The sequence below is a fragment of the Pomacea canaliculata genome, linkage group LG2 (assembly GCF_003073045.1).
Source record: "Pomacea canaliculata isolate SZHN2017 linkage group LG2, ASM307304v1, whole genome shotgun sequence".
Lineage (NCBI taxonomy): Eukaryota > Metazoa > Mollusca > Gastropoda > Architaenioglossa > Ampullariidae > Pomacea > Pomacea canaliculata.
In genome coordinates this window covers 21040519-21065615 of record NC_037591.1, presented here as the reverse complement: position 1 = coordinate 21065615, position 25097 = coordinate 21040519, and the positions used below count along the sequence as shown (strand labels likewise).

The 25097-nt window shown below is 35.8% G+C and overlaps 1 protein-coding gene across 6 annotated transcripts in view; it reads right to left on the bottom strand.

The window, feature by feature from the left end:
* Positions 1-25097, bottom strand: part of LOC112556732 (tight junction protein ZO-1-like) — a 47384-nt gene that overhangs the window by 10340 nt on the left and 11947 nt on the right. For 4 of the 6 annotated variants that reach the window (XM_025226005.1, XM_025226007.1, XM_025226010.1 and 1 more), the window contains 26 exons: positions 22227-22351; positions 21865-21967; positions 21406-21493; positions 20147-20250; positions 19323-19476; positions 18266-18352; positions 17769-17910; positions 17377-17406; positions 16419-16575; positions 16164-16266; positions 15695-15746; positions 15066-15239; positions 14706-14851; positions 13943-13960; positions 11964-12014; positions 11407-11502; positions 10730-10815; positions 9107-9323; positions 8769-8866; positions 7735-7965; positions 7170-7245; positions 6736-6909; positions 6280-6542; positions 5745-5980; positions 5225-5434; positions 4664-5059 (listed from right to left, as the gene is read on the bottom strand). In XM_025226005.1, the coding sequence (XP_025081790.1) occupies positions 4664-5059; positions 5225-5434; positions 5745-5980; positions 6280-6542; positions 6736-6909; positions 7170-7245; positions 7735-7965; positions 8769-8866; positions 9107-9323; positions 10730-10815; positions 11407-11502; positions 11964-12014; positions 13943-13960; positions 14706-14851; positions 15066-15239; positions 15695-15746; positions 16164-16266; positions 16419-16575; positions 17377-17406; positions 17769-17910; positions 18266-18352; positions 19323-19476; positions 20147-20250; positions 21406-21493; positions 21865-21967; positions 22227-22351 (3617 nt within the window). The remainder of the gene's footprint in view (positions 1-4663; positions 5060-5224; positions 5435-5744; positions 5981-6279; positions 6543-6735; positions 6910-7169; positions 7246-7734; positions 7966-8768; positions 8867-9106; positions 9324-10729; positions 10816-11406; positions 11503-11963; positions 12015-13942; positions 13961-14705; positions 14852-15065; positions 15240-15694; positions 15747-16163; positions 16267-16418; positions 16576-17376; positions 17407-17768; positions 17911-18265; positions 18353-19322; positions 19477-20146; positions 20251-21405; positions 21494-21864; positions 21968-22226; positions 22352-25097) is intronic. The other 2 variants (XM_025226006.1, XM_025226009.1) reach the window with 2 other exon arrangements.

Here is a 25097-nt window from a genome sequence, read left to right as displayed (position 1 = left end):
TTATTAGCTGAAGGGAGAACTGTAGTCAAAGCTCACTACAGGTCAAAACAAATGTCCAAGAAGAGTAATCTAGTTCACCGTTGAAGCAGAATACAAGCATGAAAGCTAAGAATGGACCTCAGGGAACTGCATGGGATTTTCTTGAGTACTAGTACATGCACATATCAAATATATAGTATTTTGTGCTATGCACTGAGTACTATATTTGTGTACTTTGAATCTTTGTTGGGAAATTGTGCATTACAATATTTTCCACACACATTTGGTTGTATTTAGTTACTCTGATGTAAAGCTTCTCAGTTTCCTGTAATGACAAGACCACGGGGTCTGAGTATGTGGGGGAGGGGAGGTGGGTGGGCTAGTGCATGAGAGGTGTGTGAGTGAGTGAACAAGTATTTTCAAACTTTTCCCCATTTCTGTTTAACCCTTATAGCACTGCATATAAGTATTGTAAAGACAATGGCTAATTACTGAAGACAGTGGGTGGTGTTTGTTTTTATTATTGATGTTCTCAGATAAACATTAGGCCAAGAAACAAAGTTTGAACTTTGCAACAAAAGAAATGAAAATTGCCTTCTCCAAGCTTCCCCGGCAAAGCCATGATCGTGGCTCATTGTGCTACAAGGGTTAAAAGACTATATCATTTATCATCATAATTTTTCAGCTATACCTTCAAGATACTATTTTTCTTATCTGACATTAACATAGTTTTGAAACAATAACCAGGAAAATTTTACGAACAAAAATAAGTATTGAAACTGTAAAAAATTTTGTCTTCTAAATTCTGCTGCCAACCCAAAAATACCTTTAGCTCTGACAATTGTGAAGTATAGAAAATGTATATGCAGGCTCTCAAATGAAATGTCAAGCTTAACTTTTAACACAAAAGGCAAGTCAGTGAACAGATAGGTCAACTTCTTCAAACTTATTTACAGATTGTAGCCTTTTACACCAATGTCCACACAGTTTATGAAAGGTTTCAATACTTAAAAGGGAATCTCATCATACAGTTTAAAAACATGAAGCATGCCATCAAATGCTTGCTGTGTTTTTAAAATGTCAATCAATTCATTAATCTCCCAGTATTTCAAGTTTATTATTTGTTAATACTAGTTCTTTATTTTCCTGGCTGAGGAACCAATACATTATATCTTGCTGGACAATAATACAACAAAAAGATCCGATTTAGTGAGAGAGAAAAAGTATCTGGATTAGGGATATAAACATTACAATTAACGACTAGTAAAGGAGCTATTACAAACAGCACTACAGAAATGTTGGTAAGGGCAAAGAGTGCTTCAGCACTAATTACACTGCGTTCTAGTAAGCATGCACTATAGGCATGCTTAAACTCATTCAATTATGAAGCACTATATGGATGCCTCTAAAATTCATGTTATGAAGTACTATATGCATGCCTCTATAATTAGTAAAAAAGCAAACAACCATTACAGACATGCCTTAATACACTGACAAGCTATATATATCTTAATACTACTTCAACATGCAGGTCACCCTAGACATGCCTGACTACACTGGCAAACTACATATATATTAATACAGGTTGAACATGCAGGTCACCATAGATTTTTCAGCCAACAGGGCTACATATGAACAATTTATGAATTTAAAGCAAAATAGAAAGAAGACAGCATGAAAGAAAATGCAAATGATTTGCAAACTTTTCTGTGAATTAAAAATATCATCTTAAAAACCATATGGTTACGTGGGTGTTCATCAGAATTTTTTCTGGTAGCACCTTATTAAGCATTTTCTGTAATGCAGCCATTTACTTGCTGTCTCACCTACAAAGCTGCCACCAAGGTGCCTCAATAGCGCGAGAGCTTGTTATATGCCATACAATAAAACCAAATAAATGGTGGCATCTCTTGTGTACTATTGCTATTATTAAGACTGTACTTTGATATTACAGCCAGAAAACACATGTCCTATGCAAACTCAAGCTATCTTTAGGTGTATATTTTTTTGTGAATACTGTCTGTGCCTGTTTGTTCTTTTTTCAGTCTTAAACACACATTTACCTATTGATAAGCTGATCTTGTGATGACTGCTAGCCCTTAATTTTCTCAACCAACCCCAAACACTCATTCCTTTTTTTTTTTTTAAGGTGTGAGAAAGAAAACAAGGAACTGAAGGTCAAAAAACAAACAAGCCACTAATGCTAGTTTCAAAGGTACTAAAAGTGGGATACTGACACATGTGACACGTGCCATACAACTCGCTGAGAAACAATTCAAGTGGTTATGAGCACACCCCTGGTATCTGTACTCTGTTATATGCAGCAGGAAATCACAAAAAATGTTATAGAGCAAGCCTGGGAGTGCCAAAGGTCTTTTGCCCTTAAGATCAGAATAGCAAAATATCAGGAATAGACAATTCTAGTGTCAAAATGTTTTATTTTAAATCTGATCAGGATATGTCCTGAGTAGCTGCTTTTTCTTTTGAAAATATAATGACAAATTGAAAACAAACATAAAACACAGACCCTATGATGCACTACACTTTTTTTGTTTCTGGAAATGGTAGACATGCTAAAGAGCTATATGCTGCTGCATATGACATTCATAAATCACTATTAGGCACTATACATGCATTTGTATAGGTGGGAAATCTTATCATGAAAGAACTCATCTACACAGATGCCCAGAAGGTTTACATGTACAGAACAGCACAGAGAATAGAAAAAGAGTAGGAGTTTGGTTAATTCAGCTTTAATATTTTGAAGTACAAATAAGAATAAAAGCCATTTGAAGGTTGCAGGAAAAAAAAGACAACTGAAAGTGATGCTAGAGGTTTAGGCATGTCTAGACTACATTTCCGTCAGAGCATTGCAGCTACATATAGGTAATGAGTCATGTTCTGAATGATGTAGGATTCACAGCAATGTGGTTAGTGAACTTGACTTGCAGATTGAGACTTTGGTGGAGGTAATGACAGAGGACAAAAGAATATTAAAGGCTCCACCTTAATTCTTAAAGCAACTTGTCCTTAGGGCCACAAGGTCATTGGGCTCTCATCTTTTAAAAGAAAAAAATCTTTCATATAATAAGGATCAATTACTACACAAGATGGTGGATGGGTGTGTCTGAGTTAGTGTTATGTGCATGAAGGAAGTAGAGGAAGAGAGGACACTAAATTTATGTAAGTTAGGTTCATGTATTATTCATTGCCTCAAAGAAATTACATCTGTTATGTATGGACAATTAATGTAAATTTGTCACATACAAAGGCACAGATTTTTATGCTCCCTTGCCTATTTCAGGTAGATCGCTTGCACAGTCAAATAAATCCACCATACACAATCTCTCTCTCATACACATTTTGACAAGACTGGCCCAGAGTCTTATCTTTAAGCGTTTTCATTTGATTTGTTTGTTGCTCTATTATGAAGATAAATGCCATAGTTTAACTCATGTTGTACACAGAATACCTTATGCATTTTTAAAAAATCAATAAAAACCATAAAATTATAAAATGAGTGAGAGAAATTCAACATCTTTGCCTTTTTTATATCATCTGGCTTTCCTTTAAAACACGATATAAAATCTTCTGACTGCATTTACTAAAAAAGAAAAAAAAATTTAATGTGCTATAACAGGAATGATAAGGGTTAAAATAATGACACTACAAGATTTTGCACTTTATAAAAATTATATTTTTATGTGCAACATCAAAATCTGAAAAAAATTCATGTGGTAATGCTTGTTACTTTTTATACATTTACTGCTACTTGGCAAGCAGCTAAAAAGAAAATGGGGAAAAATCCAAATTTAGTTTGTACACTTAAAAGATTTTTCTTAATATGTTTAGGTGATCTGATTTTGACTCCCAAGAAAATTTCCCGTGATACAAAAGTTTGAAAATAGTTCTCATCTTTTGTTCACCTCAGTAGGCGAAGCTGCCCACCCTTTTAGTAAGACATGTATTTTTCATTCATGAAAGACTGAGGTTAACATAGCACAATATTTTTTTAAAAACTTTGAGCACAATGTCCAGAAACAACAGACAGTAACAAATATCACACACTCATTATCCTGCACTTCATCTGCAACTTTTACAAGCATAATAAATTTTTGTCAATGCAACAAATGTGACATGTTTACTTAGTTTAAACATTAACTTCAGTTTAAAGTGCATAGTGCATGAACACAGCTGTGGTACGTGAAGCTGCCCATGGGAAAGTGCACCTCATTGGAAATGTATTTCTTGCTAGTCAGAACAATCCATCAAATAAGCTCTTGCTTAACTTGCTGCTTCAGAATGCAGCAAAGGCCAAGCAGAAAGGATCAATAAACCAAAAATGGGGCATAAATGTGTCAGGTCTTTTCTTTTTAGCCCACACAAAACAGTTTTGCCCTATTGATGCTGTGTCATAAGAATTAAATGCAAACTCTTGAAAATTACCAATAAGACGCATGCATGCATATATGGATGGATGTGTGAAAGCACACAAAGAGAGAGAGAAAAAAAAGGTAAATGCATCCAAAAAGTGAGTGCACATATATATTGGTTAAAAATTTTAGTCATCAGGAAAGGGGGAAAAGTTACAAAATATAATTTTTCTTTCTCTCTCTCCATTTCCCAAGAAGTGCAGATTAACTGTATAAAGAATGTGATGCTTGGACCCATACAGTTTTCTCACCTGGGTCTCGTGTAGCCTGACTGGTTAAGCCTGGGTGCTTCTCTTTCAGTGTCACTGCTTCCACCACGAACCCGATCAATCTCGCGATGATCCATGTAAACATTATTTGAAAAGGCTCTTGAAGATGAAGACCCATCGTAACCCCCCACCCCAAAGTCACCTGGATAATCTTCAGGAGAAAGTGAGGAAGGCAAAGGAGGAGGAATGTCTCCTCTCACAGCACCTTGATGACGAAAATCACGCCCTGAAGAAACAGGCTGGCTGCGAGCAGAGATGTACTCATATGGTGACTCAGAGGTGTTGTGCTGCAACTGTGGAGGAATGTGTTCTTGCTGATAGCGAAGCTCTCCAGCTGAATGCTGCCTATGGAAGGTGATCTCACTGTAGTTGTACGATCTGGATAATGCAATTTTGAAATACTTGTGAGTACAAATTTTTCTCTCATGATCACACACATTATCACTTTCTTGCAATAAGCAAATAAACATCAACACTTAGTAGTAGATGACAAAAATAAGAAGCTTATAGGGAAGGTGCAATGCCGTACAGTCTTACACTTACCTATTTGAATTTTCGTAATTTCTAGCTTTCACTTCTTCAATGTCGGCACCACGATCCTTATGAGCATAGGTTTTGGCTGGGATTGGTGGTGGCTCCTTCTTCTTCACTAACGCATGCCCTTCTTGTCTTTCATTTTTCTGGATCCCCTGGGCTGGTGGTGAACCTGGCCCTCCTCCTTTGTTGGATCGAGCCTGCTGCTTCTCCTCCCGTCTATAATGAAAAATCATGGGCTTATACAGTACTTATACAGACTTGGAAAAGAACAGTAGAAAGTGAGCCAAAGGACGTCGGAATGGGCCCAATGGAGCTGCTCAAAACTAGGTATGTTGGGGAGGTGTTGTTGTGGCCCTATGTTCTTTGAGGAGTAACAAGGACTAAGCTATACAGTACTAGATCAAAGTCTCATATTACAATGTTGAGTTCTCAGGCCCAGGTCTCTGAAGAGTTTTTTTTTTGTGCAAAAAAAACAAAACAAAAAAAACCAAACAAACAAAAAAACACTAAGAAAGCTAACCCTAACCTGTATCTGGCAGTCAAGTCATTAAGCTTGGCTCGGTCAATCTGAACACGAGACACAGGATTGGCTGTGCTGCGTGTGAATCTGTAAGGGTCGTGGGCAGCAGGGTTGCGGTCTCGGCCTCCAACCTGCAGTGATCCAAACTTGTCACGAAGTTTCGAGTCATCGTGCTTGTTGGCTGGGCTGCTGACGTAGCGACTGTAGGAATCGCTGTCATGTGACGATGCATCATTGTAACCCTGTGGTGAAATTCAAGATATGCAAATTCTGCTGTTGACATAAAGAACAAGATGTACAACTTCTCCAAGATCTCTTAAGCAATAATTATATCCTTACCCCATTGTATTCTTTCACTAAGGCAATGTAAGATTGAGATGAAATTCTCAAGTAACATCTATAAGCTGTATATGCCCCCACTCATTGTTTAGTAATTCTGAAACTTGATTAAAACACATGTGGAATCTGAACTAATGTGTCCACTCTTTCAGTTCAATGATACAGCTACTGCATTATTCTGCCTTCTCTGAATTTAGCTTACCTTGTGTTCACTGCTGCCAGGTGCTGGCGCTAAGTGACCATCTGCAGAAGAAACTGTGGGGCGGCTCACTTGCATCCTATAAAGATCATCAGCTGATACTCGTTCATGCCGAAGACCATACTGGTCATCCGATGCTGTTCTATCACGAAGAGGCCCATACTGGTCATCCGCAGCTATTCTGTCATGTGTAGGCCCATACTGGTCATCAGCAACTATCCTTTCATGATGAGGATCATACTGGTCATAGGCCCCTTTATGATTACCTGCAGCACAAATAGCATTTTCAACCTTCACAAAGACAAAATTAATCTGTGTTGTTAACGAGGCAATAAGATCTGTACAGAGAAAAACTTATTTACTTATTAGAATCACACATTATGAGGAAGAAATAGTTCTCAGATCTGAAGTTCCTTATCCAGGGTGAAAGATTATTACTGGGTAAACCCAATCCCATACCTTCTTGGGTTCTATTTCGCCGCTCTCTTGGAGTGACAGTTGCATAAACATCAATGTCTGAGCGAGTGTTGTGTGAAGGCTGCAGCTGTTGTGGAGAATGCTGCTGTGGTGACCAAGATGCATCATGGTGATGGTGAGGGTAGTAACGATCATCAGGGTGCATCTGCCAGTCCCCTGTGGATAATGTAAACAATTTCAGCAATAATGAACTGCCAAAAAAAGTGTAGTGAAATAAAAATGTTTTAAAGCCTCTGTTTAGCTAATTATAAAGTTCTTATTCTCAAATGTGGACATCTAATTTTCATCTCCAAGAAATAACCCATCAAACATTAACATTCTAACCTAGCCACAGAAATAGGTCAAAAAGTGACAACTATAAATCAATGGATATACTTCACATGTAACAGCAAGCAAGTAACTGAAAGTAAAGTTACCTGATCTCTCCTGAACATGCTTTGGTAAATGGTAGTCATCCCATCCAGAGTCATCACGACTTCTGTAGGGAACTGCCTACACAACAGTGAAGTATGCCAATCAGGTACTTTGTATCAGGTGTCTTTTGTCATTACTAGCTCTTGGTCTTCTACATACTAAATGTGAATTCTATCTAATGTGCATACAATCTCAAAAATATTTAGTCATAAAATTATTATATGAGAGATCTTTCTTTGCTTTCTACAAGTCAAACACCATCATGCTGACTTATCCACTATAGTGGACAGTGACATTAGCTTATTGGCAATCGTCATAATTACAGCCTCTAATGCAGTCACCTTAAAAAAAAAAAGTTTGTTAAATGTATGGATGTACACACTTGCAAGAACAAGGACAATGCCCTCTGCTGGGGCACAAGAACTACAACTTTCACACTCCCTTCCACGGTCACTTTACATTCAAAATCACTAGCTATTTGCCTGTATGCAGTTGCAGTGTCACAAACTGTATAACAGCATTAACAACATACATTTAGCAGTGACAGAGCACCAATCTGACAAGTACTTTAGCATTGTGGTAGCCTGGAGGAGCTGGATATGGTGGTATCCCTGGCACCCTTTCAGTGGTGTTGATGCTTGGGTCAGAGGATGACCTCACAAGACGCTTCTTTTGCATGGGTGAAGCATCAAAAGTGTCTGAGGGGAAAGCCAGGTCCTGCTCGGCATCAGGAGCTCCTGCCAAGCTCATTCGATTTGGCATAGGAAACATGAAGTCATCATTCATGTCCTCTTCAGGCTGAGACAATAGGATTAAATCAAATTAGCGATTTTATCACAACTATCATAGGGAAAATTAGGATGGGGTAGACCTGCACCCTGAACAGTTTATAGAGATAAAAAAATAACATACCCAAGGGCAAAAGGGAAACAAAATGCTTAAAAATTGACATGAAAAGATCCAGTATAAGGCAATTGAAAATATCCCAAAACATACTATTTCATTTTAATAGTAGTAATGCACCAAACTTCATAAATACAATGTTATTAATTTATTCTTCTGAAATACATGACCAGTCTTCTGATCTTAACCAAATTCTCAAACTTTTCAGAAAATAGATATATCTGATATTTATATCTAGAAATAAAAAAAATTCTCATCTTTTCAGATAGGCTAAGATGTTTTGGGAGAAAGTTATATTTAAGACTGACAAAAGGTAAGTTCAATACACCTTTGCATTTAATTTCAAAAGGCAAAATCTTATCAAGCACCATATCCTAACCCCTCCCCAACCTCAAACACATCTGAATAACTTTTTCCACCATGTGTCAGTGCATGTGTGTATGCATGCAGAAGAGGGCAGAAGACCAATGCATTAAAATGCTGAGCCAGCAAGTAAAGATATGTCAGGGCACAGCATCTGGTCCCATATAGGCAAAAAGAGAACAGAGTGTCCAAACTGAGATTAAAACCCAGGACACCCATTTCTCACTGCTCTTAGCTGTTGTACGATGACCAAAGTGTTGTATTTTTTTCAGAAGCAACAAAATCTTCTTGCTTCCTTTTTTAAACTGTACATTGTATTATTACGCAACATCTACCTTCTTCTCTGACATCCAGATGGGTCTACGCTGCTGTGATTCGATCATTTCCATCAGCCTAGGGAACCAGGCATCGGTTGTTGTGTGGGTAATCGTTCCTGAAATTTGAAAGCAGTAGTGATGTTCCAGTCCACATAAAATACATAACAAAAGGCCTCATCCCAGCTCATGATTTTGATAAACACATATAAGGTATTTTATATTTATTTCCCCTGGTGATGTCAAGAAGAGCAGCAGTTAAAGCCAACTACAAATAAACAATCTCTATCTCTTATGCACCATTGGCATCTACTTTTAAAGAAAAAGTTTTCTGATCAGCTGGCTGATAAGTGACTCACCTGTGAACAGATGCGGATATAAGCTCTCCATCTTCTCATTCATTTCTTGTAGTTTTTTAGGATTTTTGTTAGCTGCACTGTTTCCCCGCCATCGAGAGCGGACTTCTTTGATGGACTGTTTACTTTCCCCACGCAGAAAGACAACAATAGGGTAGTACTGAGCATAATTTAATCGATCCACATGGTATGGTGTTACGTCTAGTACACAGTGTTTTTGCTGCACAATAAGACCCAAGCAAAACTTTTATATTACATTATGGATGAGACAAGTCAACCACATAATTTTCTATTTAACTTCTGAAATTTATGCATTTTATAAAAACAGACTGTCTACTGCTACATCAGTTGCCTTACAACGAGCTTCTTCTCAAAGCAAAGTACTGGGAGATAAACTGAGAAGAACAAGAGGCGAAAAGAGACAGTTCACACACAGAATGGCAGAAGAGGCAGAACAAGCAGCTGGGCAAAATAACACAAAGAGGCTATACGAACTTACAAGAATTCTGTCAGGAAGGAAAACACCAATGCATGTAGGCCAGTAAAGAATAAGAATGGCAGCATCATTACCGGGGATGCAGAACAAAGATCTCGCTGGGTGGAACATTTTGAAGAAATACTGAACTGGCCATCACCAACAACCTCTTCGGACATTGCCCCAGCCGCCAAACATCTCCAAGTGAACGCCAACCCACCCACCAAGGCAGTAATCATCAAAGCCATCAAGACTTTGAATTCTGGCAGGTTGGCCCAGATGGCATTCCTGCAGAGGCACTCAAGGCAGACCCAACAGCTGCAGCAGAGATGTTACACCCCCTGCTGCAGAAAATTTGGGAACAAGAGAAAGTTCCAGCAGACTGGAAACTTGACTATCTAGTAAAGGAGACCCGACACAGTGCAGTAATTGGTGTGGGATTACGCTACTGTCCATTCCTAGCAAGATGCTGACCAGAATCATCCTGGAGAGACTGAAGAATGCCCAAGACAAGAGGAAAGAACATGAAGATTCAGCAGGGTAAATTATGCACAGACCATATCGCTACACTATCCATCGAATGGCAGTCATCACTCTACATGAAATTTGTGGATTTTGAGAAGGCTTTTGACTCTGTAGACAGGGAAACCATCTGGAAGTTGATGCAGCACTACAGATTTCCACCAAAGCTCATTCCCATCAGCCAGCAGCTGTATGAGGACTCGACATACAAGGAAACTGACCAACCGCTCTGAGGTGTAGTTGTGGCCCTATGCTCCACTGGGGGTGATTAGGAAGAAGAAGCAGAAGAAGAAGAAGATAATATCTTATTGCCTTTGTCCAGAACCCTTTGCTTTGGGGGGAGGAGAGAGAAGGGAATACAAATATAACTACATAATGAAAACAATACTGATCTATTAACAGTGCAACTGTTATTTTAGTAGAACTGGCAAACATGAACTCTAGACTTTAGTATAGGTTATCTTTATGGCATATATAATTGATATAGTATGTTAACTTGTTAGAAGTTTGCAGAGAAAGAGCAATGCTACAAATGCTGTGCAAAAATACCAAGTGCAGCTATATGCAAGTCTTGCTCTCATGAGAAATACAAATAAATGACTTGATTCAAAATAATCATTCCTGCTGACCTTATTCATAGCATCGCGGATGGCACCAAAACGAATAATACCAGATTTTGCTTTCCTGGGGTCAGGGTCAGTCCCTCTCTCCATTTCTGCCAAGAGTTTATTTAGAGAGAATGTTTAAAAAACAAAACAAAAATATATACAATGGAAGAAAAAAATATATGCAAGAAACATTTACTAATAATGCAAACTACTGAAAGCAGACTAACTAGTATGCTCGTAGAGCCTCTGCCCACCCAACGGATAGCATCATGGTCCTCTCTATGTACTAATCTTCTGTCGTGGGCTTCTGCCCGTGATGAACAAATGTTTCTTTTTGTTCAGCAGTGCTTTTAGGCCCTTGGTCACCCAAGGTTTGTTGTTAGGATAAACATACACTGCTTTGATGGACTGGTGCAATCAACACTATTTTACTCCTCACTTTTACTCCTAACTGTGTGTTAAATGTCTGTATGGGTATGTGAGCAAAGACAAATTTCTGCCCTGGGTCTCCTGGGCAGACAATAAAGTCTGTTTTGATTTTGATTTTGATTTAATTAAAGGAAATATACACAGAAAATAAACAATAAAGAAGAGAAACTTCAAAACTGAACCACACACCTATCGGCACTTTCATGCACACCTCTTGCACCTACTCTCTATACATATCCCTATACCATAAATCGTTTGAAGCAACTTACGTGGAGATTCAAATCTGTCCGGAAAGTCTGTCAGCAATCTGTCACGTGCCACATCAGCTATGGCACCAAACAGTACTACTGGTCGCACGAATGCAGCTGAAATATCAAGTTCACAGAATAAGATTTTAATAGATTTCTCCACTCTCCAGCAACTTAAAAAGATGATGTAATACTTAGAAATAATCATTGTAAATTGGTAGAGGGCACTCAGAGCTTCTGAAAAATTCATTTGTATGAAAGGTGAAATTAAATCTTTAGCACACATTAAAGCAAAAAAAAAAAAAAAATAAATAAATAAAATTCTGTGTAAAGATTGTGCTTATATAAGTTAGTGCAGGTTAAGTGCATAAAAAAGCAGTGCAAAAAGCATAATGCAGTCTCAATTTATTCTCAATCCTCAACTCCAGTCTGATGCTCTGCTTTACTTTACAAGAAATGTCTAGATCTGAATGCTAAATTCACGTGTATGTTATTTATTACACGTATATAGAAATCAGTCTTGCCTGTAAGTGTGTGTTTGATATGTTCATATGGATGGAGACAAAAATGTTACTTACGATCTCTAAGAACTACTCTTTCATATGGTGGAAATTTAGTTGTCAAACCAGCTGGAATGAAAAGAAAAGAATTATTTTTTTTTGGCTTATTAGCTAGACAAAATCTAATAAATACGTTTAGTTTAATGTCTAATTAAATACTATATGCGATTAGCAGATTTTGAAACTTCCTTGTCCTGTACCTGACTAAGAAGTGATAAGAAAAACATTATCTGGTCCAAATATTCTCAATATTAAAAGTTACGGATCCAAAAACAACACGTCAGTGAACTGTCTAAAAAAAAAAAGATTTCTGCTGCAAGCATAAGTATAAAACTATGACACTGGCAGAGCAACTTTTTTTGTTACAAGCAAATATTACTTTTTAAGACAGATTGCATGAGACTTTTTTTTTTTTATACCAAAGAGATAACATCTGTTATTTAATGAATGCATACATTTTCCCTAAGTCTAGAATGGCTCAATTGATTAAAATAGTATATTTTAAATGCCCCAAAATAAGAAGATCAGAAACACAATGTCACTAAGAAAAACTAGGGAGACAATTTTTTTTTTAAACTTAAGGTCAAATTTCCTTTAGCTGGATAAAATAGATAAACAACAGCTTCCAAGATCAGATCTACATATTTAATATAAAAACCATGATTTATTAAAATAAAACCAATCAGAGAAAGTATAAATATAAAAGCAACAGTCCAATTTAAACAAATATATTGATATGGTCTTTCTAAAAGTAATTAGTATGTCATGAAAGAGATTCAAAGAAAAGGGTAGACACTGTTCAGCTAGCTAAAAATTACTTTGCATAAATCTAGTAACAAGCATATCATGATTTCTGATAGCATGTGTAATTATCTTCTACTCCATTCTAGTGCATACCCAAACTGCACTATCATTAACCTCATATGATCTGAAAAGACATAATAGTGTTTGGAGGAATCATGCAGGTTTGAAGTATACAGAGTTTTTGTAATAAAAAAACCAAACACAAGACAGGCCAAAAGCAGTATTAAAAAGCATTGTTATAATTCAGACTTAATGTTACCCCTTTGTGAATGTGAAATAATACTTTATAATTATAAAAGAAACTGATAAAATGAATTTAAAGTTATTTTTATTCCTCCAACTGAACCTCCTTGAATTGTGAGAATGAGAATGAACCAGTGTGTTGGCCTGTCAACTGGGAAATGAAGGTCTCTTATCTCTCTTAACCTCTACAAATATATAATTTATTGTATCACTAAAATACATTTCAAATTTCTACTGAAATTTGTGTTCTGCAATTCTGGAAAAAAATTAGGGCAGAAAGTAAAACTAAGGAAAATTGCCTAGATCCATCAGGTTGAGCTTTACATCTGACATTTTAAAATGTTATTTTTTGATAAGCTAGACAACATATCATACAAGAAAAAGAAAATAGAAGTCCAGAAAAATAAAAGTGTGCCTTATTTTTAAAAATATAAATGGCTTGGGTTATAGACCCAACTCTAAATAGCAAACAAAATGCGAGACTCCCTACCCCCACATAAAAAAAAATAAAAAAAAAAATTACTGGAGTTAGGTGGGGAAAAAATGAAATAATTCATAAATATAAGATGGGCTTTTAACCTGGATTCCCATTATACATATATATACATATCTGTGTATGTGGAATGAGCCATGTGAAGCATTATTGATAAAAGAAACACGGTAAGACAAACATTAAATATCAATGGTGGGAGGTGTGCAAGAAGTGGTAATGTGACCAAGAGAGTGCATCGTGTTGTACATTGTATATCCCTGTGCACTGTTCTTGATCATTGTATCTATATTTCCAGTTAGGAAAAATTCATTAATAAGACTTTTAAAAAAAATTATTCCAGAAAAAAAAAGACACTGAGGAAACACATTCTCTGCTGAAGTTGGAAGAAGGTGGAAGAGGTCACTGAGTGCAGCGGCTAGGCACCAGTACAAGCCAGTATCACACATTCCCTACTCACCTTCTTCATCTTCCCCAGCTACAAACAAGCAGTTACACATGTGTCATTAAACTTCTTCATTAAGTATCATCGAATAGAGGGATGAAAACAGTAATTATGAAGAGGAAGAATAATGAGCACAATGGTGCTTCTCATCATTGCAATGTATGTCCACAAACCAGTAGTGGGTAATAATGTCAAGCGGCACAGTGACAATAGGAATAATCAGCGTCTGTCATGAGTTTTGAATGGGATATGGTAGGGTGGAGTCTAATGGTCAGTATACTGACTGGCTGGTGCACTTTCACAAATGTTCCATGCTTGTTCAAACAATGATGGCAACAGAAAGAACTAAGGTTGATGAAGAACAGGAATTTCCAATTTATGCATAATTTTCTTATTCAGGTTTCACCACACACATACTTTTAGAATAGTAATAGGATAGTACTTTCCTAAGCTAATGAATGCTTTTCTATGACTGCTAGTCCTTTAACGACTTAAAGTTCTGGTGTACTGAACTATTTCTATAGAAATTTCCTAATATACAAAATTTTACTCAGAAGACTTTTTTAGAAATTATTTTCAACTGCTATACAAGCCATTGATCATCCCAAACAAAAATTAGTTACACAACTTGTGTAAAGACACTGCCTACAGCAAGCATTTTACTACTAACATCAATGTACACATACTACTTTTATAATTGAACACATGGCTAAAAAAAAACAAACTATCTGACAAAAATAAACAACAGCCTAAACAAGTATTTGAAAGAAATACATACTAAAGATGACATCCTCCCAGTGGTCTTTGCCTAAAGACTTTGCACGCCGAGTAGATTTTCTTTTGAAAAGACCACCACGACCTTTGTTTTGGAAGGCATCTTTCTCCTCATTTTCTGCCTGTTGAGCAGCTGCAATGGCTTCCGCTCTGGCAAAAAAAATGTTGACAAATTCCCATAATAATGTCAGGCATTAACCTAGTAACAATAAAGCTCAGCTTACACTGCACAAATCCTGACATTTTGCTTTTCCATTGAAACACAATTCTGGATACAGCTTTCAAGCATTGAAAAACTACTTTAGTTCTTATTATGACATTTGAAAAATGGACATAGGTATTTGTCTAATCACTCTCCACTTACTTTTTCTTGTTGGGAATGGTACCCTTCTTAAGTTCTTCTCCGTTAGGGCCAACACGGATGGCTAGCCAAGACCCTCCAACACCTCGAAACAGGGTATCTTTAATGTGGAAAATGTCACCCACTTTAAAGTTGTGCTCTCCACCAATTTCTCGCTCTGAATAATTGAAATGGGTCCTGAAACATAGTTTAAAAATGAAAAGAAAAAAGTAACTTAAGTTGAATGTCCACCCTACATACTGGTTCACCAAACTAACGGCAATAAGAATTTATCATTATCTTGATGGTGTCAACGTGTTTTACTTCCTACTGCCTCTGTCATATTACTTTGCTCAGATCCAACCTGTTTACTTGCTCTCTCACATAAATTCACTTTAAGTTATAAAAATCTTATTTGTTTCAGCGATCCAGATAAGGGATTTTAAGAACCCGCTTAAACCAGGTTCAGATCCAAATGCCTATTTGTATAATTATGACAAATTCCACATCATAATTAAGTTCAACTTGCAAAATATATGCATAAGCACCTGCATACACACGCACATACATTTGCAAAAAAAAAAAAAAAAACAAAAAAAAAAAACAACCAAACAAACAAAAAAACAAAAAGAGAATGAGAAAACATGCTTCACCTGACATAGAATGAATCACCAGCTTCATGACTTGCCATTATGCTGTCGTAGTCTGAAAAAAAAAAAAAAAACCAACCCACAATAAATATTAAATCTATGTAAGATTTTTTTTTTACTTTTACCCAGTTTTTAAATGTATTCTTTCTAAAGCATGATGGGTTTGGCTTTGGCTTGAGTGCTGCACCCAACAAATCTGATTGTTATTAAAAAAAAAAACAGAAGGAAAATGCTTCAACAAAAATAGGCATTTTCTATCAAACAGCGTATGATGAAGTATTGCTTTTTCTCCCATGCCTCTTTACCTGCTAGCAGTTTGATTAGTGGCATTTAGTCACTTAAAGAACTCTTACAATCTTACAGATCATGAGTTATTTCATTTGAAGATTTACATTTTTCCCCCCAAGTCAGTAAACATATGTGTGCACACTCTGTCCCCTACAATACTATCAGAGTATCAGGTAACACTTGCCTTCTTTCTTATATTGCACAATGAGGGTAACTTGTCCCTCTAAACTTGTAAGATGAGCCACAGCCTCCTCTCTTGTGAGACCAACAATGTCCAAGCCATTGGCCTGCAAATAAAGAACAAAATATTCATTTACACAGAAGAAGTCTCCCTCTCATCAGGTCAACTAAAGCCATCCATCCTACTCCTCCAAACTAGTGCTGTAAAGAACATTTCTCTGCTTCCATATGCCCTATGCAAAAGTTTTAAAGTACACACCTGCAAAATCTGGTCTCCCTCTGCAAGCCCTTCTGCTTCAGCTGCACTGCCTGGTTGGACAGAGGCAATAAAAATACCAGTTGCATTTCCCCCAGCAAGTCGAAGCCCTAACCCTTTCAGCTTGTCTTTCTGGAATGCCACACGTCGGATTTCCATTCTAGAAAACAATAAAATTATATGTGTGTAAATATACACTTCATATTAAATGAGCCTACTTATATACATACTCATAATATTAATTTCTTTGAGCAACCTTATTTTTCTACACTACAAATAAAACAATCTGTATTTTTAAAAATCTTTTATCACACTAAAAATTCTTAAGAAACTATTTTGCTTCCTGTTTGCAAGTTCATTTTCTGTTGTCTACCATGGCTTAAAAAAACGTTTTGTAATATTTAAAGTCATGAATACTGAAAGCAAAATTTTCGACAATAATGGACACAATACAACTGTAATGCCATGTGAAGAGACATTACAATTTTAATGCCATATGAAGAGACACATTACATGTGTAATGCCATGTCAAGGGCCACATTACATTTTGTTATATCATTGATAATCTCAGAAGTCATGCATTCTCCTTAGAAAATAAAGTTTAAATATCTAAAAAACAAAAATCAATTAACTATCAAAATAAATGCTTTTAGATTTGTGAAACATGATTTTAAAAACGCAAAATAAAATGTGTTCATACAGCCAGAGATGCCACTCATTGCACTGAAGACTGGTTTTCTGGAACAGCATGTATTTAGTTCAAGACCATATCAGTTTTCTATTGCTTAAAACCCACCATTATTTGAACGATGACCCTCAGTTTTCTTGTGCAGAAGCCTACTCACAATTTGGGCTAAATTTCTTACTTTTCCCTTGGCATCTTTAGAAAGGGATTTTTCCTTTAACAGGTGAGTAACATACAGTATATAAAACATAATTTAAATCAGACATACTGATTTACCTTATGTCAGAACGCACGCCAATGTATCTCCTGTTTCAGAAGAAAAGAAAACCCCGCTTAATGAAGATCTAAAGAGTTGAGGTACCCAGTGAATGTTCCCTAGCCTGGCAATCCTCGTCAAGAAGGAATTTAAATTGCTTAAAATGAGAGGGGTATGCTTTTAAGTATTTTAATCACAAAGATTACCCTTTTTTTTTAATTTTTCGGTTTCAATCCATTTCTTCCCATGCTATGTGTCATCAATGGTATCAAATATATGTTCTGCTCTCTATCCCACAAATTTTCCTTTAGCTACTCATGTCTTCAATGTTCTCAAATTACTGAGAGCTGTTTATAGACATGTGCCTTTGTGCACACACATATATATTAAGAGTGAGTCACACATTACATACTCATCAAGTGGAGGCCTTGCAAACACATCTTCCTCCTCAGGATGTCGTCTAAAACCAGCTTCATGATCACTCAAGTACCCATCCTGAGGTAGGTTGTAGAGGTCACCTGGTACTTGTTCTCGATTTGGACTGTGAAGGCCATCTGAGAATGCAAGATCAGTCTTCACTAATTCAGCTGCAAGATGTTCCTGAAGTCTGATAAGCATTCTGCACTTTCCTATTCTTATAAGAGCAATATTTTGCTGAAAACATATTCTCCAAAAAGGTGGAAGTCTACAAATCTACAAAGCACCTAATCATTCTCTGATGGTTTCAGACAAATACTACCAAAATTGGGCAATGCCTGCAGTTAATACTATTCTTCAGATATAATTGACAGAAGTTAAGGATTTACAGGTTATATGAATAAATCACATCCAAAAAGTATTAAGTTTATACTCACATGCAAACTACAATATTAAGTCACATGCATATAATATAACAAAGATTCAGCTCACCTGGGTAAAAATCATCTTCAGACCGTACACTGGGTCTATAGATGTTAACATCTTCTCGATCTGATGGCTGACGAAATGTTGCATAACCTGATATCAAGGTAGAAAACTTCCTTTATTATAAATGAAAATTTCAAAGACAATTTTCACTACTCAAAACAAAAAAGAGAAAGAAACAAGAGCCTCAGAACTGATAACTAAGCCAGGGAGCTACCCTGAAGTAAAATGACAACATTTATAACAAGATACAAAATTTTTTATGTCCAAACATGCCCTGAAGTGCAGGCAAGCAGCTATGCATGTTCACACATAACAATTTTCTTCTTTTATAACACAAACATTATAAAAGTGCATCAGACTTATCACACCGAGAAAGGATGGAGTAATAAAAGAGGTTATTCTAATATTTCAAAAAAGGGGGACCCTTTCAATAAAATGGTCCCATCAAAACAGCTTCACTTCTTTTTTTTCTGATATAATATAAATTTCACTTCTTTTTCTGATATAATATAAATGTATAGTTAGTTTATTCCTTGTTGCTTTTTTGGGGAACTTAGGGCCGTATCAAAATATAAATTTATATTATTTGATATTATTTGATTTACAACAGGATACAGTTCAAAATACTTCACAAGAAACCAAATATTACTTACACAGATATTTCTTTTCTTTTATTGATAAACCATCTTTCTTTATCATTAGTCTAATGAGCATCCTAAATTTGCAAATCTATTGAACTTCTCACTAATATTTACACGCTTTCCATTTGTTACATCAATGAAAAGGCTGAATCTTATCACGTGAAATGTTTTTTACTGTCCTTTTGTGCAGGTTACATACTCTTCTGTTTTTCTTCCTTTTCCACATCACAAGTCACTGAAAATTTGGTCAGCAAGTGATCCACTTTTACATTTTATGCTCATGAGAACGTTTAATTAAATGTTTCTCCTGAAGGCAAATTTTACAAGATTTTATTAGAATGAAGCCTATCTCTCAGTCTGGAGTATGGCATAAGGAGGCACAGTTTTCCACAAATCATTAACCTGGGTATGGTCCTCACCTTCATCAACCCGAGAAGGCATCGAAGGGGGCTGCAAATGCAAGCGTTCTTCAGGTGAAGGCTTTGACACAATGATCTGCAGCTTGTCTCTTGACCTATCAAGCAGCTTTTTCACATCTGCTAAGGATAAACCCTCCAGTGGTGTGTTATTAATCTGCGTAACAGCCAACAAAAGTTTGTTACATAAACACTTTTGTTGCTAACCTATTCTGTTAAAAATTGTGCACAAATTTTCTAAGTGTTCAACTTTTGATAAAGAGGCAAGGAGTTACATTTCATATTTAAAAAAAATGTTAGTCTCCAGTCTCAACTAATACATTTTTTTTATCACTGAAACTTTCAAGAATAGCGGTGTGATTTCGTCTTCTCTTCATTATTTAAATTTGGTTCTTAGTTTAGATTTGAGGGAGGCATTTAAAACTTTGAAGACAAAAAAAAGACCTGACAATAGTAAACTTGCAAAAATTTTCAAAGATTTTACCAAAACAAAAATTGATAAATAAAAACATTTAACAGTAGTGGGGTTTTATAAGGCCTTTGCTAATGCCCACTCCACATGAGCACAACTGAACCAACAAGCTGAATTAATCATAAAAGACAATGTTAATTAATAATGGAAAAAACTTAACAAAGAGAGAAAACGAGCACTATTCTTGACTGTAATTGTTATGAATCACATCAAATGAAAATAAAAAAGAAAAAGGAAAAAAAGAAAAAAAAAATGAGTACATTGAGTTTACAGATACCAAATGAACTTTTACATCTAACAACTGTTTATATTAAAAAGCAAGCAGAAGTTAGCACATGCTTTTATTTATTCTTGCCTTAAGAACTATGTCTCCTCTTCTAAGCCCCCCATCTTGGGAAGCTAAGGAGTCAGGCAAAATTTCTTGGATGAAAAAGTGACAACCTAACACCAAGCCAAATTCTGCAACAAAAGAACTGTGAACTTGTCGTTAAGACTGTTTACCAGCAATATATCTTTAACTCTTTACAATTCCAAGATTATAGTTAATCCACCAAGTACATATGTTTTTCACCTACACATATTCAAGACAGTTATAAGAAGATTTAAAGCAAAATAGAATACAAACAAATTCTGATAGTTTATTAACATGTCGGCCCAACTGTTCTAAATATTTATTTGTATGCACTTAATTCACTGTTGTGATTTTTACAGTTTTACATTTTTTCTTATACTCAAAAGCATAAAATATGGTTTCAAAACACAAAGCAACTCCACAGGCATAAATTTATGCAGTCATATTTAATTCCTAATATTCTTCAAAGATGCCTAAAAATACAATCAAGGCTTGTAATGGTCTAGCTTAAAACTTGGAGGCAATCTAAGCCCATCTGTCATCTTAAATGTTCTTCTCCATCCAGTCCCACCTCTATGTGTTTTTCCCACACCATAATTTATCAGACATCTCAAAAAGCAAGAAATTTTCCTTCCTGTCATCTTTAACACACAGAAAAGCAGAGTGATCATTTGTACATGCCCATTAAAAAAAAAAATTCTCTTCCTGCATTTCGAAAACATACCACTGTTAAAGTGTAGGTGGAAAGTCCTGTATCATCAACTAAAGCTATTTTAACTGCAAACACAGACACTCCAAACCAAAGTGTCTAAACAACACTATAGTCATAAGGCAATCTTTACTTAGCAATAGCCATTAAAAATTCAAGAATACATGAAAATCTTCTGAAATCAAAGTAGGTATCTTTGTCATCCAAAAAAAAAAAAAAGAAAACCCACCAAAAAACCCTCACCAAAAACCACTGACACAATATGCTGATATATTTTCCTCAAATAACAGATCCAGTCAAATGTGTATGTGCTGTGTGTAGGTATACTTTTGTTAAAATAGATATCTCTTTAAAATTAATCTTATTTTACCAGTTAACCCTAAACATTTTTCAAAGTGACTTAGAGATACAGAGCTGAGCTGAAACAGGGAGTGACATTATACACTCAAACCTGGTAAATAGCCTGTAATACAATTCTCTTGATAAAATCTTAAAATAACACTACTGAACTGAATCCTGTCTAAAGTCCATGATGTGCAAATGAAACACTTACCGTCTTTTTTGTTCCTTTTGGTGATGGTGATTCTAAGTGGGACTTCCCTTTCCCCTGTTGCAGGCATCACCACTCGCCGCCTCACCACCTGTTTGCAAAAACAGTAAACAAAAGCTTAAAATGTGAGAGAATCTTGCCTAGTTAGCACACAAGTATTTTGTAATAAAACTGATTGTTAGGAGATTTTTTTTTTTTTGTCTTCTATGAAAAGGGGTATAACCATCTGGATCTTTTAAAATATTGTTTTATTATGCAAAAAAATAAAATGTTGAGTAGCTGATGAAACAAGACAAAAGTTCCTATTGAGTAAAGAAAACAGATTTTTCTTAAAAGCAAAAAAGCTCTCCACCAGTTTATCAAATAATGAAAGTGTTATGTCTCTCTCTGTATACATGAATTGTGTGAGGGATTAAGACTTTTGTAAGACAGTGTAACAAATAATTCCACACAATGACTTACCAAATGGACAATGTCACCACAATTTTTTAGCACCTGTATTGCAGTGGCATGGCTGACATTCTCTAATGATACTCCATTGGCACTCACAATACGATCATTTAACCTAAAACAGAACAAGTCAACAAGATAATTAAAACTGAAGGTAAAAGTTACAAACCAACTAAGTGACAAGTACACACTTGTGTCCAATGAGGTTTCAACAAAATGAGAATTTCTGTTATGTCAAATAATTTGTCCCCATTTTAGGCAAGCAGTCCATCATCACCAACAAAAGAGAATTAAAATGTTATAATAGGTGTTTAAACATCATTGCTGCAATCACTGTCCAGTGTCTAGTGGAGATTAAAAGATGACTCCCTTACTGTAGTTTGCCCTCAGCTGGGCCTCCCTTCAGGACATCAGAGATAGCAATGGACGGGTCACCACTTGCAAAATGAGGCGTGTCACGGCCTCCACTGACTGCTATTCCAAACCCATAGTTAACCACCTTGATCAGAAATTAATGTAGAACAATTTAATAAGCAAACCAATTACATGCAACACAGATACAATGCACATAATGAAGACAAAAGAAAAAAATACAACAGACAAAGTATTAGTAATTATTAGTTGTTATTGTTGTATATTAACATGAAGTATTTGTTTTCTGTTCCATTAACCTTCAACCATCTAACCCATAATAATTTGAGTTCATAAGGTTTTATTATTCTCTTTCTAACCATCTGAAGCTTCCCAAAAGCTTCAGTTAAAACATGTCTCCACCACCAATGGCTCATCATGAAATGGAATATCAGTCCATATGCACCTTAGCTTAAAAGGTTCCAAATCAAATTAGTTCACCAGTCCAGCAGAAGTCCATTGTTCTTTTACCAGAATAAACAAGCCTAGATTAGCAGGATGAATGAAAGAAGTTCAGATTGACATAGGTTTAACAGCCACTAAAAATCAAACAACATGATAGTCTCTCACCAAGACATCATGTTCCACCAGACTCGATGATTTCTGATCAGGACACCAAAAAAATTAGAGCTTGGCTGAACACAGTAATCACTCACAAGGTGGAGACTAGCAAAACTTTGATGCTATTGATGAAGATGAAATCTCAGGAGAACATGACATTTTCCTAACAGAATGCAGCAGAAAAAAAGAGAAGTGTTTACCAGGAACCAGGAGGGCGAAAAAAAAAAAAATAGCACCACCAGGATAAAGCAAGGCTTACCAGAATTTTTGTGCACCAGCACAAACATGCATGGTTTCGGAGAACTGCACAAATGTTAGTAATATGAAAGATTAACAGGCCTAAACAAATCAATGTTGTTAATGGGATTTTATATGCATTTGGTTTATCATGAGGCTGAAAGCAATTCGCAACCATTAAAAAAGACCACAAATGACATTAAGATTTGTTTTAAATGGTTTGTCCTGGTAAAATCAATCATCAGAGAATGTGCAGGAAGTCTTTGAGTGCACAATCATTTTCATCAAATATAGGAATCCAAGTAAATTAATTTTTAACAATTTTGCACACACCATTTTGACCTGAATGAAACACATTGATCTAAGAAGTGGGGCAGTGAAAAAAAAACAAAAAAAACCGATGTGCTACACATACTTTCATCATTTTATATGAAACTGTCAGCATTGGCAATAAGTATGAAACAGATGCCATTAATTTGTTTGCTCTTCATTGTGCCTTTTCAGGGAAGAAATTAGTATTATTAAAGGGGTTGCAGTGCAACCTCTCCCTCTGATTCTTGGAAAAGTTTGACATCAAACAAACATAACAGAGAAACTGGAAACACTAATACATTAAAGCCTCCTTACTAAGACCTTCTGTAACATGTCCCCCACTTAAGATGCCATCCAAAAAAAGTTTTGGGACAAATTTCGCTATATAAGCATCATCTCTATCTTGTGACTACCCCTACAATGTAACTTACAACCAACAGTTTGTGCTCTATAATTACTCTTTTTTTTTCGTCGCAGAAACGTGCATGTTGTTAAAAATTAGGTACATTTCAAAATAGACTGCTTCTGGCCATCCATATTGTCTTATATTATAACTTTCTGCATAAATAATGTAAAATAAATTAAGTACATTTTTGAAAGAGAATGCCCTTTTAATTGGTCACGGGTCATTATGACCCAAAACATCGACCATTCCCCATTTAGTTGAACTGACCCTTCCATGACCATTTTAGCCCACATATGTGTATCTCCTCCCTACACCAAACGTCAAATCTACCCAGGCACAAAAAAAGAATCTATCACTGAAGATATCGGTACCTATAAATCTCACATTGGTGCATAAACATTATTTTCTCTTTAACAATTAAAAAAAAATTTTGTCACATTCTTTATAGTTTGAAAGTTTATATTAAACATATATTCATATGTTCAATTAACAGGTGTCGTGGCTCTGGTCCTGGTCCTGGGTCGATTTTTGATGTTAGGATGATATGATGTTTATAAAAATACAATTCTCATGACCATTTGTGCTCTATTGTGGCTTTTAGCAAAAATCATGTCTACAAAAAATGCATCTAAAGCATCATACATATGTACTGATCAACTGCTCTTACCTAAGTTCCCCTATAATTCTTCTATCAAGCAAAACAATAGCAGAAAAAGTATGCCCGAGTGAAAATGAAAATGACAAAAAGAAAAGCACTATGATATGATGGTAAGAGTTTTGTTTACAACATTTAAATAAATGAACTAAAATTTATAGATGGTTACAGTCACAGTTAAATGAAAGCAGACTGGCTGATTGTTACAACCTCATTTTGATGGAATTTTGCAAGTCTTAATAGGGGGTTTTAATATACTCTGAGGTGCTCTTTTTCACTGTTGACATCTTATCATAAATTTTTTAAAGTTTTACAATGGCTGCAGGAATAAATTTTCCATTATAATAATGTGCTATCAATATATCCAAGTTTACAAAGGGTTAAAAAAAAAAATTCAAATACCATTTCTTAGATTTTCCTCCAAAAACTGAGGAGGCTCATGATAGTTGAAAGAATCTAAAAGTATGAAACTATCGAGATAATCATTCAGATTATAATGGGGCAAGACAACTACAGACTTCAAAAGGTCTGCTGCACTACTGCGAACTGGTGAAAAGCTTAATCTGAAAATGTCATCTACCATCCTTGGGGGAGATAAGAGTCATCATGAAAGGGACAGTGTGTCCCCAACCAGTGTCAGTTACAGGGAAGTAATTCAAAATG